The sequence below is a fragment of the Micropterus salmoides genome, unplaced genomic scaffold (assembly GCF_014851395.1).
Source record: "Micropterus salmoides isolate LMB-PRFRI ecotype aquatic unplaced genomic scaffold, ASM1485139v1 Ms_hic_scaffold_19, whole genome shotgun sequence".
NCBI lineage: Eukaryota > Metazoa > Chordata > Actinopteri > Centrarchiformes > Centrarchidae > Micropterus > Micropterus salmoides.
In genome coordinates, this window is record NW_024041039.1 from 27,971,466 (window position 1) to 27,991,408 (window position 19,943).

Below are 19,943 nucleotides of genomic sequence, written 5' to 3' on the forward strand. Positions count from 1 at the left end.
CAGCTCCCCTAAAAGCATGATTTGTGATATTTTTTGGGGTCTCTAAAATATTGACACCATCCAGAGGAAACAATCACTGACGGACCGCAGCGGGCCAGTCGCTCCGCGATCTCCTGTCCCTGGTCCGCCCCCCTCCCTCTCCGGTGCCGACAGGCTGTGAACGGATCGTGACCGTTGGCTGGATGACTATTACGCATGATCCACGCACTACTGCAACTGGGGGCTCTCCGCAGCGCCACGCAACTTTCTACATTCTTCCCAGAGGTGTCCAGCAAGCCAGAGAGCGCTTTTATGTGGCAGCCACAATCACTTAAGAGGAAGTGATTGTGTGAGTAACTGTATCTGTCATTACTGAGATCTATTTCAGCACCAGCCCCTATCAATTTATTTATTTTTCTGCTATTAAAGCAATCTGGCCGCGGGCCAGATATTATTGCTGGCGGGCCGGTTCTGGCCCGCGGGCCGCCTATTGCCGACCACTAAGTTTATAATACTAAAATAAATACAAATATTTTTTGTATGATATTTTAATGTTAAACCAGAAATTAAACCCTTAGATTGCAATGAAAACATTCACACAATGATGGCAGGCTAATCTGCAAGGTGTCAAGTGCTGATCAGAAAGATTGCAATCATACACACACACTCACACACACACTTTTACCCAGGAAAGCAAGCCGCACCCACTGCGTAGGCCTGCACACACCGAGGCCTGGAGACCCTTCAAGAAAGCACTCCACTGACTGCTGCAAAACCAGCGACCATGCTTTGGACCTGGCTCTGAACTTTAACACTGTCTGATAAGGAAATGAAGTATCTCTTAATGTTTTATCTTATATTGATATTTCTCAACTGGCGCCTATGTCATTTTGCAATGGTGAGCCACCATAACTTCAAATTGTCCCCAATGTCCCCACACTGTTACTAGCCACCCTAACTATTTAATAAGCCAGCAGTTAGGATGCACACCTAATCTGTTCATTCTGTTATATTTTTTTGAGTAAATGTTAAAATAACACCAAACCTGATCATCTTTGTTTTGCAAACTTTATGGAAGAGCTATTACACCTTTAAAATGTTGTGGGAATAATACTTGTGTAGTAAACTCTGAGAGAGTTAAAGTCTAACTCTACATAAAAGTGTTTAAAAAAACTAACACTGGTCGGTGTTTAACTCCAAAAAGAGTTCAATAACAGTCTGTGGTGTGGACCCATATAGACACTTTAGAAGTATTAAAATTAACAGTGTTATGTATTTTGATTTTACTGTGTACTTACAGTAAATCAAATCATCTTTACATTGAACACACAGGGGGATGTCCCTGTATGCAGAATGACAAAGTGTTATTTTGTTCATCAGATAAAGAGGACCTGTGAATATAGACAACAGATACAGATGCATTTGAGATCAAAAGCAGGAAGATCAGTGACAAAGTATACACCCCCACAGCACATGTGGTTTTGGCTTTGTCGTCTTTTTTTGAAATTTCTTTAATCGCACAGTATTTGTGACATAAAGCCCCACGTTGAACTCTTTCTTCATAACCAGCTTTGACACTTTCTCTCGTACCTGGAAGGAATATTTTTCACTTTCATTTAACTTAACAACATCAGAGAGAGAACAAAGAAATTACCTGAGTGAGAATCATCATCCTGCAAGGTATGTATGTCCTGCACAGCACAAAATTTAGAAGGTTTATACTTTCTAAATTTTGTGCTGTTTTTTTTCTTCCAGTTTGGTAACTGTATAATATATTTTCATGTGTCTATATACATCATATATTTAGATGCATCTAACCACAATTAAATATTTTTTCTTTCATAGTGCAAGCAATACATTTAAAGCCTGAAACTGTTTTACAACATTTAAAATGATTGATCATGTGAAAAGATTCAAATGACTCGAGTTTCACAGAAAAGATGTATAAATTACACAGACAGAACACGTTTAGAGAAATGTTAACTATGGAAATAATATTTAAAGAGCACTTGAAGTTCTCAAAAGATGTTTCTACACAAAAAGCTCATACTTTTTCCGTTTTACTATGCTTCCAAACAGATACGTGCAAAACCTAATACCTTCCTCATCGTCGAGCGCTACACCATACTATATATAATCTTACTATAGTGATTTGTGAGAAGTGAAAGTCCTGAAACAAGAGATATCATTACATTGTCATGTTCGTTCCTTAGATCAGGTTTTTGAAGAAGTAAGTCGAGGCCTGCAACATGTTTCTCACATGCTAAAATTTCAACAAATGAGAAATCGTGTGTTTATTGCAGTGCTGAGTTTTACTATAATCTAATATCAGAAAACAGAAAAATCAGAGGTGTCTTATCTCTTAGTGTCACACAGGAAAACATTTGGATGATTTTCTTACGTTCTTATTTTTACTTACTTACAAAGTTAGTTGGTGTTTTCTCACCCTCATGTTGGTGACCTTATACACATTGACTCTTAGTGATTATAGGTGATAAGGATCTCCTCAGATTCTTAGATCAGAGAAAGCACAGACTGCACCCACCTGCAGCCTATTTTTGCATGCATTCACTTAATGTCTAATGGTATGGAAATTGGGTCATTGACAACCAGAGGAAGAGCTGAACTAGAACACTGGCTTTTATCCTGTAAGCAGACAAAAAGCTGTGTAGTTTTACTCAGTCCGTACAGGGTGCAGACTTTGCACTAAACCATCAAAATGATGTGCTAAATTGTATTTTCAGTTTGGTAAATGCAGAATGTTACCCAACTTGAATTGGAGAATAAAGTGTAAGCACTGAGTGATTGTTTCGTCAAAATTTGATTTGATATGTTAAAGAATTAATACATTAGTTATCAACTATTTATAAAGCCATTAGTTACAATTCATAAACTATTTATAGTGGAGGAAGTATTCAGAGCTTTCACTTATGTAAAAGTAGAAATATCATAGTCTAAAAATGCTCAATTACAAGTAAAAGTATTCAAAATGCTGTAATGTTAAAGTGTATTTACATGGAACTCTACCACAGTTTTTTTTACTTTTCTTGGTAATTCCGTTTTATCCTACTTTGTACTTTTTGGAGGCAAAAATTCTAATTTCATTCCACTACGGTTGTCTGTCAGCTTTAGTTAGAAGTTACTTTGCCAATTAAAATTATTAATACAAAATATAAACAACAAATAAATGATGATATAACAACATAGATTATGCTACCCAGCAGCATATAATATCCTAACGTGTAAAAGTAACTATAGGAGTCAAATAAAGGCAGTGGAGTAAAAAGGGCAATAGCTCCATCTGAAAAAAAGTATAGTAATATAAAATGAAAATACTCAAATACAAGTAGCTCAAAACTGCATGAAAGCATGCTGATCCAGTAAATCTTAGTTACATTCCAACACAGCTCTAAGTCTAATTAAAATGTGCGGCCAAATGTCTATCACAGATCATTCAGGAAATGTTTGACATTTTGTTGTGTTCCCCTGCTTCTTCAACAGTTTTCTTTTTGGTGTAACTGATCATCATCTTTTTTTCTCCAGAGCAAAACATGGAGTCGGTGACTTCAAACTATTATTACAGTACAGAAGATTACCCAGTTGAAGAAAATGACACAGATGAAGAGCTTTGCATCCTCGACGCTAACCCCGTGGATGTCATCACCCAAACTTACATCCATTCCATCATCTGTGCCTTTGGCCTGACTGGCAACGCTCTTGTAATCGTCACCTACATATTCTACAAAAGAACCAAGACGATGACAGATGTCTATCTCTTTAATGTGGCTGTGGCAGACCTGATCTTTGTGGTAGCTCTGCCATTTATCATATACAACGAGCAGCACGGTTGGTTAATGGGTGCTGTGGCTTGCAAAATGCTGAGGTCCGCCTATAGTATCAATCTCTACAGTGGCATGGCCCTGCTTGCGTGCGTCAGTGCCGACCGTTATGTAGCTATAGTTCAAGCTAGAAGATCCTTCGGTGCTCGATCACGCACTCTGATCTACAGCCGCCTCATCTGCTCAGTTGTTTGGGTAGTTGCAGTGGCTTTAACTCTGCCCACTCTCATCTACTCTGATTGCTTTGAAGAGGAAACTCTGGGGGCTGAGACTGTCACTGTGATGTGTGAGCTGTCATTCAGGAAGAACGAAACTGCAAAGGTAATGAAGGTGCTGGTTCCCAGCCTTCAAATGGCCATTGGTTTCCTGCTGCCTCTGTTGGTGATGGTGTTCTGCTACTCCAGCATCGTGCGCACTTTGCTGAGAGCACACAGCAGCCAGAGGCACAAGGCCATCCGTGTGGTTTTCGCAGTTGTTGTGGTTTTCATCATGTGCCACCTCCCCTACAACGTGGCTCTGATGAACCACACTCTGTCTCTTTTTAAGCAGAGGAGTTGTGAGGCTGAAAAGATTAAACTTCAAGTTCTGGCCATTTCCAGGAGCATAGCCTACCTCCACTGCTGTCTTAATCCCCTCCTCTACGCCTTCATTGGTGTGAAGTTCAGGAGCCACTTCCAGCAAATACTTTTGGACCTCTGGTGTTTTAGCAAAAAGTACATCTACAGTGCTCACTCTTCACGCGGGACATCTGAAATTTGCATTTCAGACCGCGTGTCTCCACATGTCCCCAAATCATCATCTTTCAGTGCATGAAACTGCAGTGGTACAAAACCTTTCTAAAAGGGATAATTGGCAATGCCAATGATCAAATAATCTCTCATATTTCCCGAGCTATTACTTTGCTGTTGTTGTAGCTGTACATAAGTAGAGGCGAAAGCATTTGTGCAAAATGTGCTTAAATAAAACATGATGTGGATTTAACATCTACTGTATTCTGAGCAAACATTAGCAAGTTACCTTTATTATAATACACTGTCTATCTGAATGTAATTTGTATGAAGCATCACTGAACAACGTCTTTTTTAAGGGCAAAGTAAAATTGATGGTTTAAAAAAAATACTTCATAAAAATGGGTACTCTAGCAATTAAGTATTGCTCTTACATAAAATACATGGAATGCCCCTGACAAAGTTTTACAAGACAGTCAAAATCAAAGCAGCAGAGGCTGAGGTATCCTGAATTTTAGTCTGTTACATCGGTCAAACTCCATTAACTTCCGGATTCTACATTTCCCTGTAGAACTAATAACACCCAGTAAAGCATATGAGTAAACCAGCATGCACATTACCACGGTCCTGGCTCCTGGAAACGGAACACCTAAATGGAAAATAGCCACCACACCTTAGCTTTTCATTCTATGACAAGTCAAAATGTCCACCATGGGACATATACAATATAATGGAATTTAAATCGACTTTTACATTTTTAAGTCATTACCAGGGAAAGAACATCTGCTTATTGTCGAGGTCAAAGTGGCATCATGTAAATATTCTCTTGCCATACTGACACTTCTTTAGCCACATGGAATTGCAATCCCCTAAGCAACTTTGTGATTAAGAACTGTTTTCTTTTATTTTCTTCTTGTACTTATGTCACAATAATAACCTTGTTTTTCTGTATTCTGATTGAGTCTGCTCTTTAAAAAAAAGATAAGAAGCTAAAGAGTTCCACGTATTTCCAATCTTGCCAGACTGTCACTTTACTTTCACTTTTGTCTAAAAATGTTATACCATACATTTTTATATTTTGTATATCTGTTTGTATTCTTCTGTCACTTTGAATAAAACTTCTAAAATCTAAAAAAGTGCATTTTTTCTGATTTTAATGAAGAGGTCAATTTAAATGTTCTCTTAAGAAATCTGCAGTCCTTTCTTGGAAACACTGTTGGTTCCCATGTTCAGTTAGCTGAAGAATGCAAAGATGTCTGATACACATACCAAAATGTTGCTATAATTTGTTGCACCAGAGTGGGACAGATTACACCTTTATCATTCAGCATGCTGTTACACAATACACACACGTGACATAATAAGTAAATAATTGGTGATCAAATTCCCATGGGGTGAATAAGAAAAATAGAATGTCACCTGTTACATAATAGGAAGTAGTTGAACAGCACCCCCGCAACCCGACCCCAGATAAGCGGAAGAAGATGGATGGATGAACAGCACCATTCTACCTTTTTCCTCCACTGGATGTCCTCAGTAAGCTTTGTTCAGTTTGTGGTTTTTACTTGATAGATGATATAATATCCCTTCCCCTCTCTATCCCTGTTCTGTATGATTTATTATATGAAAGCAGCCTAAGACAGTTGCTAGTTGATAACTGCAACTGTTTTGTTCTGTTGTTTTGTTCTGCCAGCTTGACAACCAACCCACTCTGTTTGCTTGCCTCCTTGTTCTGCTGTGTTTGTCTTACAGCTTGCTCAAACCTGTAAAGTCTGTGCTGTGGGCTTCTCTGCTGTTCAATCTTTCCATACCTGTTTATTCACAGATTCACTTTCCCTTGTATCACACACTCAAAACTACTAACATACTGTATATATACCTTTTCCAAGCATGATTATCTCTTGGGTTTGATTGTTCCTTAGTTCCTTGTGCATTTTGAATCTGTGCGGCCTCCTGTTGGATTGAGCCAGCTGGTCACGCAAGTGAACTGTATGGAATTCCAGAACTGACATTACGCAATTTAAATGATTCAGTAAAATTGATATTTCACTTGAGACCCATTTTAGACACATTTAAATGCCAGATGTGAACTGAAGTTAAACTCAGCTGGATCCAGGCACAGTCTGGATACATCTGGACACAAAATAACATGTCTGAACAGGGACGGGTGTGATAGGATAAGATAGGATCCACCACATTTAGCAATCAAAAGTACTGATTTTATAGTGATTTGGCGTATGCTATGGGTTCCCAGAAGCAGGACCAAACAATGTACAAACAAGATATCATGCCAACATCTGCACTGTCTCCTTCCTCCCTTCTCTACCCGTACAATTTCCTCTCTATCCTGCTGCCACAACACCTGCCCACTAGGTGTCCTTAGTGAGCTGACTGTCTCTGCACACCACCTGACCACTCTTGTGAGCCATGACTGGCCTGCACAGCTGTTCCTTATTTGCTTGTTGGCAGTAATAACAAATATAGACACATGTACAAAATCAGAACCAACCAATACATTGTCTTCTTGTGCATGTCTCTCTCACAGGACACTGTAGAACTCAAAAACAGATGTCTTAACATTGTGCAATTTTGCACCACCTATGAATGCAAATGTACAGAAGCCCTGAGAGGCAAGTGAGAAATAAAAAATGCTGGAGATCCATTTTCTGATCTAAAATGTTTTTTTCTTCTTGTGTGTTTATGGCTTAGGAATTGGTGAAAAAAAGGTAACTAACTGTGCATTCAGACCAAATGTGAATTTCATCCTCATGTCGCTTTCCACTCGGGGGTTTTATTGCTGGACTACTGCGATAATACGAATAATGGGTATTATCGCTACAGCTGTATACCAAAGACATTTTTTTTGTTATTTAGTTGCAATAAATAACTACAACATTATGCAGATTTGTTAAGCATATATATTCATGCCTTGTCAGGTCTGTCAGCAAGACAACAACTTTTAAAGTGTTTGTTTTCTGAATGGAGTTTGACTCAGGATCAATCAGGGCTATGCTATGCTAACTTGTTCTACACAGCTCTCCGTAGCTCAGCAGCTCTGTGTCGGCCAGCGGAGATTCAATCCCTCGCTCTGCCTTGTCCTCTCCACACAACGCTCAGTAGTGTTACATAACTTAAGCTAACAAGCAATATATTGGTTGTACCTTATGTTTATGTTTATGTTTTATGTTCATGAAGAAATTAAAAATTCTCACCTGGAAGAAAACATATTTAAATCATGCGGTAGTGGTGCGCTTCAAGCCTGCTGTGGCCAAAATGAGTATTGTGACAACACAATCCTGACAAAAAAAAAATTTCACCTGCTAAAACCTTTTCTTCCCTGAAGAAAAATGCATTATTTTATTTCACATGTGTAATAAAAGTAACTTAAACAGTAAAAACAGGAGCAAAACCTCTTTCACGGATTTAGAAAAGCAAGGAATTGTAGACAGATTATCCTGGAAAAGCTTCTTTCACATTGTCCAGTCATAAACACAGAACAGAAATACTATTTAGATCATACTTTGAAAATGGATTACCAGAATGTTTTTCTCACTTGCCTCTAAGAGCTTCCGTACGAATGGTGTAGGACCATCTCATGGACTTTTCATGTGGACAGTTGAATATGCAGTTAACAAAGCTGACATATTATAATGTTATATTGATGATGGTATGTTGTCATTGTGAGCATTAGCATTCATTTGGGGACTTTTCTGGCCATCTGACACATATTAAGTCCAAACTCTCCATTTCCCTCTGTGTTGGTATCTACCGACCCCTGAGAAAAAGAGCTGGCTCCTCAGGTGCTAAATGCTCTGCTTTGTTCAGCAGCTAGTCGCTAACTTTGTATGCCTGCTGTTTGGTGCTATGCAGGTAGAGTACAGTGGGTTTATCAGAGCTATTGCAGCTGGAAACAGTGTTGATAAGAGCAGTGACACTGAACCAAAACACTACAAGCCAGTTGAATGGAGCTGACACAACTCTCTCTCTTTACATGGCTCTGGAGCCACTGGAGTGAAATGTTTCTGATGCACAAGATAAAAAAGAAACTCACTGTTCAGAAGGATTACAGTAAAAAAAAGAAAGCGGCGGTGAGGACAAACATGGACAACCTTTGGTGTCATTTTTCAACGTTGCAGTGCGTGGAGAGAAGAGAAGGGACTGAGGTATTTGGAGTAGGCTATGTAGTTTTTCCATTTACACTTCCTAAAGAATGGATTATTGTCTTGGAACTGTGGAAATGTCTCAGTGAACACGAGCCTGAGGCGAGCTCACCTGTAGGAAGACATCATGAGCATGCATCGACAGTGTTTGTGTAATTACTGTCACTGCCAGAAGAGGAGACAAAAGTTCCGCACTGCAGGTTTAAATAATTACACAACTGGTCAAATAAACAGAATGGTAGTTTTGAGATCATTATTCATTCACTTTTCATTTAGACACTAGCAGCTTCTCTGCTGATTTGATCCACTCACCTGTGGTCAGGAATTGTAGCATCAGGTGATATATGACCATCCATTTATCTTAGAAATGACACCTTGTAAAATACCATTTTACTGTGAAGATTTACAGACCCTTCAGCCTCAGGCTCATTCCAGATAACCTCCGTTCAGTTTCACATGTTATGGACATGCTATAACACGGTAGCACTGTGTGCCATCTTTGGCGCCACAGAGACTAAGAGGGCTTCTCCTCTGAGGTTAAATTTACTCACAGCGGATCCGTGACGCCTTCCATCAGGGGTATTTTTTAACCACACTTGAGTTTATTCATCTAGACAGCTGGTGTTTGATAAGTCGTTCCTTTAAACCCTATTCCGCAATTAGCTTGTGATTCATTCTCCCAAGAGTCATCACTGTTGAAGGGGTTTATTGTAGCAGCATGGTATATTGTCTTGGTAGATCCTTCATACTTGGCAATCCAGCCTGGGCAGGGAGTTAAATGCCACGCACTCATTTAGCCACACACGCTAAATGTGTAGACGTTTGTCTCCTTGTCACCTTTGTTTGCAGAAAACAAGGCCTTTACCAGATGTTGGTGAACAAAAGCAGTTTTACTGTGTGACTCCAGAATCCCCACCTCAGTTCTGACGAGGAAAACAAAAGAGAAGAATGTTTTTCATGCTAACATTATCATGCTAGACTTTAGTCCATTACTCATTTGTAGCAGACACACTGCTAATCTTTTGTGCAAGCCTGGTGGGACTGGCTGCATGTATGCCCGACACATATTCAGATGACGGAGGTTAAGACGTCTGAGCGTTAAGCACATTGTCGCACAATAATATAGTGTGAGCGAGTACACCTGTGGGCTGTTAATGGTAAAGTGAATGGAAAGGGGAGTACATTTGTGTGGTCGGATGGACTGTGCTACATAGAACTGTTGACTACTTAACAGTTTAATTATAAATGAGGCTAAAAGAGCAATAACCTCTGAAACCTGGACTATAGTAGGATTTCTGTGTTAACTTTTTCAGGCACAGTTCATCCACTGTTGCCTGGCAGTGACTTCTGCCTGTTTTCCTCGTAGGTGTAATGTAAATCTCCAAGTTTTAACAAGCTTGGGATGAAAGTTAGGCACGAAAGAAAACAAAGCAAGGTGTAAAATGCTGTCATTTTCCAATGGTATGTGTAAGGATTGTCCGAGTGGTGGAGGAAGAACACATGGAGGCCAGAGAAATCTTCCACCAACATTTTGGTTAATTGAAGTTACATACAACAAATACCGTACATTATTTTGAATGGAATGCAGGTTATTAATAAAATGAATTTAATCGTTATTTCACTGAATTTCATGAATCATGACAGTATTCATATAGAAATGATCTGAAATGGCTTTTGTCAGCAGGTTAGCATGCTATACGCTTACTATGCTAACATACTGTAACTCCACCACAAGGCCTGGGCTACGCAACACAACACAACTCGGATCTGTTGTGACAGCAGGATGGAATAATAATAGAAGAAGAAACTAGAATATGCTTGGCCAATGTGCGACCTACTCTAATAGGGCACAGGAAAGCACTTTGACAGTAGCCTATAACATTCAGTGCATTACTTGTACCAAACTGCACTCATTTGTATTTCCACAATATCAACACAGCAATATGTTTCTACTTAACAGCAGGGTGAAACTGTAATGGTCACCACACTGGGTAAGCATCTTAGTAAACTAACTGCCGGGATGTGTGTACAAAGAAGGCGCCATACAGTATTTAGACTCACAACTTTCATTTTTTCTGTTTTTTTGGAGCTCCAGTGTAATGTTGTAGTCTTTTAGAGTTTCATTTCACTCTTACATTCCTGTTGTTACCTACATCTAACAGACAAGGGCCTTGCCTAATGAAGTTTAGATGTACAGTCAAAACGTAACCCTGTTCAAACTATGACCACTGGTTCAACCACTTTTAAAGGGACCTAGTTTTTGTTGCAGCACTAGTGACTCCTACTAGTCGACTGGGGGTTTAGGCTCTTACCTGCTTATCATCTTTGAGATGTGTCTGGCTCCAAATACTGTAACTGCTCACTTGAGAAGTCGTTCATTCAATGCAAAACATGCAGTCAAACAAAGTGTTTAGTGGTTAACTCCACTGGATTTGATGGATTTAATTCTCTGTCTGCTTGCAATACCTAGCTGTATATTTAATAAGAGAATGGACAGTAACTTTAGCTACTACAGCCACACACACGCATACAACAGAAGCACACATCAGTCTAATATTACAAATAAAAGTTCCCCTTTGTTTTGTGCCTGATATCAATCCTACACTGACATTGTTTGGATCACAGCTGGAGTTTTGGTTCGCCCCTCTGATCTTATACAGGATATCGTTACTTAGGAAGACATGGATGTTTTGCAGCCAGCCACAGTGGGTGTGTATGTGTTTGCGTGAACATACATTCCTTCAGTGTCAGGTTGGCTTCCCCATTAACTTGCCCATTTCAGGTCTAGAGGAGAACTGATTAGGGGTCCTGGCAGCAAGGGGATTATCACGCTGGGTCAGACTGTACCCTGCTGGTGTCCACCGAGGAATGCAGGCAAATCAACCAGTGAGCCTATCACTCAGCCAGTCACGTACTGAGTCATCCCATCTGCCAGTCAGTCATCTGCTAGCGAGGCGCTCGGCCAGTCCTCACAGTAGATAAGCATGGCTTTCTATCAGCAACAATTACTTTGTAGGATCTTTATGTACTCCTCCTCAACTCACTGCCCTGCTCTCATACACAGACACATAAATTCAACAAAATCACATCTGTGCTGGAAGACATTGAAGATAACTTACCTCCTCTTATGTCGCCTGTTTAGTCTGTAGACCTGGGAATGGAGGTTGGCATTTTCATACGGGGGAGAAAGTCTCCCCCAGGGGGATCAGATGTCAGATGTGGCACTCTATATGGTGCTGAGTTACAGCCTTAAATTGAATTAGTGTGAAACGACAAAAGCTGAGGATGACATCAGACTGAAGAGGAAAGAGGAACGTAGCCGTGGCAGTCTAGCTGAACTAAAGACGACACATTAACACACTCAGCCACACATTTACTGTAGGCTACTATACATAAACTGCTATAGCCATAAGTACACACAGATACTGTAGCTGAATGTGCATCCAAAACCTTGTTTGCGGCTCCTTACGGTTACATCGCACAATACCACTGAACCCTCACAGGCTTTAATTCACTTTGTCACATGGTACCTGGGCCCAGTGAAGTGTGCTACATATTGTTTCTTGGAGGGTTTGGAGGACCTTAGTACATACATTTATACAAATTATATGCTTGGAAAGGCTGTATCTAGAAGAAGGACGTTATTTTAATTTGAACACAGTTTCCTTTGATTAACCAAAATATTTTGTTCCGTTCATGTCAAGGGGAAGCTTGGGGAGTTTTCCGTTTTGCTACATACATGCAATCGGGATCAAAACATTTTTGGGAGGGCTGATGTGAGGAATTTGGTCTTTTGACCTGGCCCTGTTCCTAATCTCTTTTTATTGTCTTGGTTGTATACATCTCTCCACAAACACAATGTCTAGGATCACTCCCAAAGTTCAACACAGCTCATCTAGCATGCAAGTTATTATTATCAATGGAGATTTTCAGTCACTGCACGCTGCCTTACATCCTGTACTTGTCAAAAATCAAGAGAATTATTGCGTTGTTTAAGTCTAACATCAAGAACAGCTTTATTTTCCACTCTCTACTTTCCCCTGAGGAAGTTAGAACACAACTTGTGTTAAGTGTTAAACATATCACACCTAGCCTGATGCAACTAAATCATACATGTTGATACTATATCCATGTAAATGTGTATCTATGTTAAAACTGGTTTAAGCATCTAAAAAACTGCAGCATTTGCAAGCTGACCAGCAGGGTTATGATCAAATCTGCACACAGAGACCTGAAAGGGGCTTCTAGACAGATAAAAAAAGAGATAAAAAGAGAAATTAGAGGGGCTCAGGAGAACAACAGCAAGGCTGTCTGGAACAGTCTGAAGCTTACTGACTGCAGTACCACAAGAGAGAGGGGCCTCCTGAGGGGGTAATTACTGCAAATGAGGCCAACAAGTTCTTTGCCAGGTTTGATGAGCACGACTTTTCCTCTGTGCATGAATACATTCTCTTATCACTGTCCTCCAAGGGCAAGACATCAGTTCACCTTCATTTAGGGCAACTTAGAACAATTATAACAGCTGAGTGTTTTAAGTATAATGTCTGTTTGCAAGAAAAAACTGTTATAAATTACATCAGACCTCAGTGTGTTGTATATAACTGAACAGCAATTTTCTGGCACCCCCCCCCCACCACCACCGAAAAATTACAGCCAAGGGATCTACAAAGATGAGGTTGAAAGGTTAGGCAGCTGGTTGGCATGAGCTGTAACTCCAGCCTAATCAAAAATCAGCAGGTTGAGCGTGTTTCCTTTTACAAATATCTGGGTGTTCATGTTGATATGAAATTCTTCTGGAGAGCTTTGATAAAGAGCAGGTTTAATTATAACCCTCACCAGTCATGTCCTATTGTCTTGTCTTTTGTGTGACCACTTAGTGCTTTGGGCTGGATGAGGCCTTCTCCAATTAAAGTTAAAATATTTTTTTGGACGCTAAGGGCAGTGAAACAACCTTAAAATGTGTTTAAACATGTTCTGTTGAACGTGTTAACACAGAAACATTTCTACTTATAGATCCAGCAGACAAAAAGCAACATTGGCTTTCATTATAAGTCATGTTTCTGGCCACCCAAGCAGCGGCTGGAAAGGTGATGGATGTAAGAAGTTAGCAGAAAACAATGAGCTAAAAGACACTAAAAAGCTCCATAAAGCTGAGAGGAACTGCAGAGTTTGGTGAACATTCTCTCTGGGTTTGTCACCCTGATTGACCCCTTTTACATTACACATAATAATATGATCCATTGTTAATACTAAAATATTGATTAGTGCAGCTTTACTTATCAACCTATTTACCCTGAGGTGGTGGGGCAAATAAATGCTCAGCACATTTTTCATTCAGAGCATGAACCTTTTCAATTTTGGACAATTGTTGATCTTTCCTCGTGCCACCATCAGGACAAACTTTCCATTGAAGCTCCTCTATCTCGATCAAATAAATGACACAAAGTAAGGCCACTGTGTATTTCAAAATAACTTTAAGTAAAACATCATATTGGCCAGTTTGCCAGTGGACTGCATCTCTTGTGATTCCAAGCAGTTTTACACATACAGTAAATGCTTGTGCAAACACCTGCACTATAAACTCAGTGGGCTTGTGTGTCAGAGCCAAAAACATTAGCGGGAAGCCATCTCATGACATTTCCCACCTACTGGGGGTGACAAGCCATCGCTGCAGTCCTTTGAGTCCTGAGAAGCAAAACCTATTTCCCCCCCAGCAGGACACCACTTCTCTCTCTTTCATCCACCTCGCTCTGGAAATGAGAATGACGTTCCATTAGCGAGGGGAAAGAATTCCCCACTTCGGTGAGTGAGAGGTGCAACACGGAGCGCCAATTGCCTAAATGAAATTCCAGTACGTGATGAGTGGGAAGTGAGAGGCTTGCTGGGTAGCCAGGCAGCTGCAGGCTTGAGTCCAGTCCAAACCCTGAAAGCCGCAATCCTCTTTTCTGTAGTCTGCTTCAAGATCTGAAAAGCAGTGGATGGAGATTCAGATCTAGAATGTTTTAGCTGAATACAGCAGATTTTATGCTCCGATATGTGTTTTTTGACAGCAAGCTGTGTGTGTTGTGTTGTCTGCCTACATCTAGCTCCAGACACCTACAGCACGTCCTTATTTACCTAATCAGATTTGCCATCTCTGTCCAAAGTGAACAGAAGGGGTTTCATTCAAACAGCCTGGATCTTTGGCGATTGTCAGTGAAGGGAAGGGAAACTCAGCAGATACAGGAACAACACAGAGGAAGTATATGTGTGTGTATTCATGTTTGTATCTCCCAGGAATAGACCTATTACTCTAAGTAAGGTAGGTCCCTTGTTGTCACAGTGATAATGTCTTTCCCTGCCTGGCTTGAAGATGAAGGCGCTTTTATCTGTGCAACCACTGGAAACCTCATTTCCTGGTCCAGTTTTATTTCCAGAGACTTGCTCCAATCACTAATCTGGCTGCCAGTGCCGAGTCTACAGGGACAAGTATAGAGGACTAAGTGGGGGATGCAGATGGAAGGAAGAACGTAAGGGGATGGAGACGGGTGGGAGCACAGATAAAGGTGGAAACTTGTGTTATGTCAAGTTTTTAAGTCAGTACTGATGACCAAAAATACACTCGCGCTTCTTTAAATACATAATTTGCCACAAAGCACAGGTATAAAAAAAAAAAAGGTTGCAAGTTTGTGTGCCAGACAACATGTGAGACCAACAGTCTGAGGCAGGCGTTACTGTACATGGTTAAGGTTCTCAGGTCTCAACAGCTGCAAATATTACTCACCTTGCAAACATCTTTCCCCAAACACTGCACAGCTGCTTTCTGTTTGGATACACGTGCTTTAGATAGTGTAATCTCTCATGTCAAAACCTGGTTACCAGCAGAGAACCATTCAAAGGAGATAAGACTAAGATCTCATTTACACCTTGCATTAAAATGCCATCTGACCACATTTTAATTCAAGGTGTAAATGAGGCGCTTTACAGAAGTGCTTTGAACTAAATGATAACGGCAACATGCTAACATGCCAATATTGAGCAGGTATAATGTGTACCATTGTCACCTAAGTAGTTTGGTGTGTTAGCATGCTAGCATTTGATAATCATCCCTAAGTAACTAGTAGTAGTAGTAGTAGTATAGCTGTCATTAGTTTTGCAGATCTTTTGGTGATAAACGTATTGGGCAAACTGAAATTATGACCAGATGCTGGTACTATCGGAAAGGTTAAGGATTCACAAATGTTATTATTGACCCTGAGGTGAACATGAATATCTTTTCCAAATGTCATGGTACAGACATTTCACATACCATCCTAACGTTATAGAGACATTTCACTGAAAAACACAGATGTCAACCTGATGGTGGTGCTAAAGGAAAAGTCAGAGGATCACCAAAGTCATTTGGATTCTTTCTTTGGGACCACCCATATCTGCACAAAATTATATGGCAATCCATCCAATGGTGGTTGAGATACTGGACCAAAGTTGTGGACTGACCGACCAAGCAACCGGCAGACCAACAGTGCCTTCTTATAGCCATGCCAGTGGCAATAAATAACAGAAAGGCTATAAAAAACAGAAAGGCACTGTGGGCTCTTGGGAGTATAGGAACTACTGAGGAAATAAATTCAAGTCAAGTGTGAAGGACCAGATTAATTGTCCAAAGAAGGTTAAATCAAGAGCAACTGGATTTGGTTCAAGATACAGAAAAACGCAGTATAATGACTCGTTACAACAGCCAGGATGACAAATCCATCACCCCGATAACAAACTCACAGAGGTTGAATACCTGGGACAGTCAGATCTGAAGAAGCCTCTTGGATGAGAGGTGGAACGTCTTCCTGTATCTTAATTTAACCTTCCTTGGAAAACTTATGACCTGGATGAATGAGAAACTTCACAGACCAGATTAGCTCTATAATTAGGATTTCATGAAGTGTCCATGTTAATGACCAGCACACTACAGCAGAGACAGCAAAGTTCACAAAACTGCACAGGTTTGAGATGGATTCGATGTCTGAACAATGAACTGACAACAGGTCACCTCTTTTAGACTGATCTCATCCGTTGTTCAGTGTACTGCCAAGCACAGGAGCTAAAAAAGAACAGGCACCAACATGTATGACTGTAATCCAAATGTGGCTTATTTATTTATTTATTATTACTGTCAAGAGGCATACATTACAGTGCAAACCATTCTTTGGCAAACGTACAATACAAATGTCATGATAGGTACTAATATATCCACATTGACCACTGGTTACGGGACAGTGTAGGTAAAGCATGTTCAGTATTGCAGAGTAGTGCATTCCATTGCCATTGATATTATGGGGTGAAACTAAAAGGAGAGGGATCTATGATGAAAATGGAAAATAAAAATGAACTAATATGTATATGAACATTGGTAACAAAGAGAGCTCACAGTGCTTTGACAGCCAAACTTTGGGACGCCAAAATGCATTTGGCCTGTAAATGACACAGAGATACACACATCATTCACACACAAAGTTTATGAAAACATATCAAAACACTAAATTCGGTAACACATACACACATGGAGAAGGTGTGTACATACGGGTATTGTTGGAGGAGCCACAAACAGAAAATACTGGGGAGAGAAATACACAACTGTAAACACACAGTTTGACGTACAAACCTGTCCAGTATAATTAAACATATGATATGATACCAATTTACCAGTGCGACTGCCAGCCTCGTAATCCATCTGGAATCCTGAACGGAACATTCCGGAGAGTATTATTTCTGTTTAGTGACAGATGCATGCTCAGGATGTTACCACATAAAGAAAACAATGGAAAGGGACACTGCAGCTGCAGCCTCTTCACCATAATTAGGAGAAAAGCAAAACAGGAAAGCAAAAACGTGACTTGTGTTACACTAACTGAGCCAGTGCAAGGGGCACAATGAGTGGCATCTGTCTCTGTACAGTACACGTGTAAGGCCTGCTGACAGGAGTCAATGGAAAAAATTTGTCTGAGAAAAACAAGATGGTGGAGACTTCTTGATTGACACTGTATCCCAATCATCAGCACCCATCCCCCAGCATTACCCTTGCTTCCCCTCTCATATGGCTTCCATTATAGTGGAATGAGGGTCAGAGGGCTAGAGAAGCCTGCGCTCCACACATGCTCTGCTGAAAGACGTCACCCCGGTCTCACAATCTTTAACATGGCATAGAAATGTGTGCATGGCGAGCATTCCTAACCTATATCAACACTGAAGTCGGTCCTCACAGGGGGTAATATCCAAACACTGAACACACATGAGCAAACAAGAAGGTGGAGTCAAAGTGGATGTTTGACAAAGGAATGCATGCACGCGTTTCCTTGTCTAAACTGGAGCTAGAAAGCTGCAGGGAAGAGCAGTCAACAGTTATGACGACAGTCTTTCAATTAGTCTGTGGACTAAAGATTATACATGAATAAAAAAATTCTGTGAGCAGACCAGAAGAGGAATACTGCTGTGGTAGGGCAAGCAGTACCAAAGGCTAAATCCTGACCTCATTGCAACATTCAAACATACATGTGCTATCTATGTCATTTTTAGAAGTTACTAAATCATACATTTGGCTTTAGAGGACTGAGGAAAATACTGGGACAATGTTCACAACATTACAGTGGTATAAATTGATTTTCACTGCTTTCTGAAAGCAAAATAAAACTTGGAAAGGAGCACCTCAGTGCAAGAGCTGGTTTGAGTGTCCTGCAATGGGGAGCGCTACACGGCTCCACCTCACTCAAGTTCAGGACAGGCCAGCAGAGACAATAAGCAAGTTAACATGCTGTCCATGGATAGAGGAGCAGTAATCAGTAGACATCTCTTTTGTATTACAAACATTTTCGTAGGGCTTCACATTATCTTCATATGTAAGCATTTTTGTACAAAACGGGAGGAAAAATACATATTTATAGCATGATATAAAGCACCTTGGATTAAAAGATGAAGTCTGAAATTTATTCATAAAAAGTCTTTAAGTGAAAAATTGAATAAAACCATCCTCTCAACTGTGATTTATCATAAAAAGGCATATACTGAGTGTATATAGAATGCTTTGCATACAAATGACAATACTTTGAAGGTTCGTATTTAGTGATTAATTCATTAATAAAAAAGGGGGAAATAGCACCAGTTTGGCATCTCTAACCTGAGAAACGTTTGTGAGAAAACAAAATGGATGCTGTCTTTCAATCTACTTCCCTTTCCTGCTTGTCGGCGGCAAGCGGCCCTGCGTTTTGTCACCAAGTGTTAGGCGAGCAAACACAGAAGCTGTTTGTTACATTTCAGAAGCCTCAGTGGACTCCGAGCAAATAGAAGAGGTTTGTCCCTCTTGTTTACAATCCACCCATTCATCCATCCATCCACCCGTCGATTCAGAAATAAATCCATTTAGTGATCGCTGGCTGGTTCCCAGAGGATTTCAAACCGAGCCTCAGGCTGCTGGCCCTGGAGGGGGCAACAATCCAAAAAGAAAAGAACATTACCCCCCTCCCCTGATCAACACAAAGGAATACAAAATGAAACAAAACAAAAACTGAGGCTATTGGGTCTATCGAGGCTATTGGTGGCTGTGCGTGAGCACACCTTCATGAGTCTCATCCTCTCTCTGGATGTCTGTGTGTGAGCGTATGACTTTCATCCCCTAGAGTGTGTTTGTCTGGGGGTCCTGAGGGTTACTCATGGTGGGTGTCTGCTTTTTTCCGCTTCTCAACATCTGCCTGTTCGAGGCACACCGGGCAGCAGGTGCCTTTTAGCTTGACGGGCCGTTTGCACTTGACTGGTGGACAAGACTCCACAAAGCACGTCACCTGGGCATCCTGGTGGGGGGGGGGGGGAAGGGGCAAAAGGTCAGTTACCTTATTAGACTTAAACTGGATGTAATGTTCATAATGTGGAGACTGGCCATCTGCAGCAGAGATGTCAAAATACAGCAAGTATAAAAAAGCTAAATTAAAAAGCTCACTACAGTAAATGTTCCCAAAAGGTGTCTAAATAAGAAATATGATGACTTCACAAATATAGATTATGTGAATATTAAATGTGTGACAAGACTAAAGTATGATACTTGGTGATCAGGCTGAACAGAACAGTGAATTGCTTTGTTTTAGAGCAACAACATGATGTGTTGAACCAAACTGTTCTTTCCAGACTGTCCTCATTGTTCCTCTTTCTGCCAAATTTAATTATTACAAAAATCCTCCAATTACAGGGACGGAGGAAAGAGATTTTCGGGGAGGCCA

General features: G+C 40.5%; 2 protein-coding genes across 2 annotated transcripts in view; one reads left to right on the top strand and one right to left on the bottom strand.

Annotated features, from left to right (window-relative positions):
* The first annotated feature begins 1,434 nt into the window (after positions 1-1,434).
* Positions 1,435-5,675, top strand: ccr6b (chemokine (C-C motif) receptor 6b). Its single transcript, XM_038728071.1, has 2 exons — positions 1,435-1,659; positions 3,523-5,675. Exon 2 carries the CDS (start codon positions 3,531-3,533, stop codon positions 4,629-4,631), a length of 1,101 nt encoding a protein of 366 aa, XP_038583999.1. The 5' UTR covers positions 1,435-1,659; positions 3,523-3,530; the 3' UTR covers positions 4,632-5,675.
* Positions 5,676-16,807: 11,132 nt separating this feature from the next.
* The window catches only part of LOC119910068 (peroxidasin), a 57,145-nt gene continuing 54,009 nt past the window's right edge, over positions 16,808-19,943 (bottom strand). The window contains 1 exon segment of the mRNA XM_038728442.1: positions 16,808-19,520. Within this exon segment, the coding sequence (XP_038584370.1) occupies positions 19,377-19,520 (144 nt within the window). The 3' untranslated portion in view covers positions 16,808-19,376.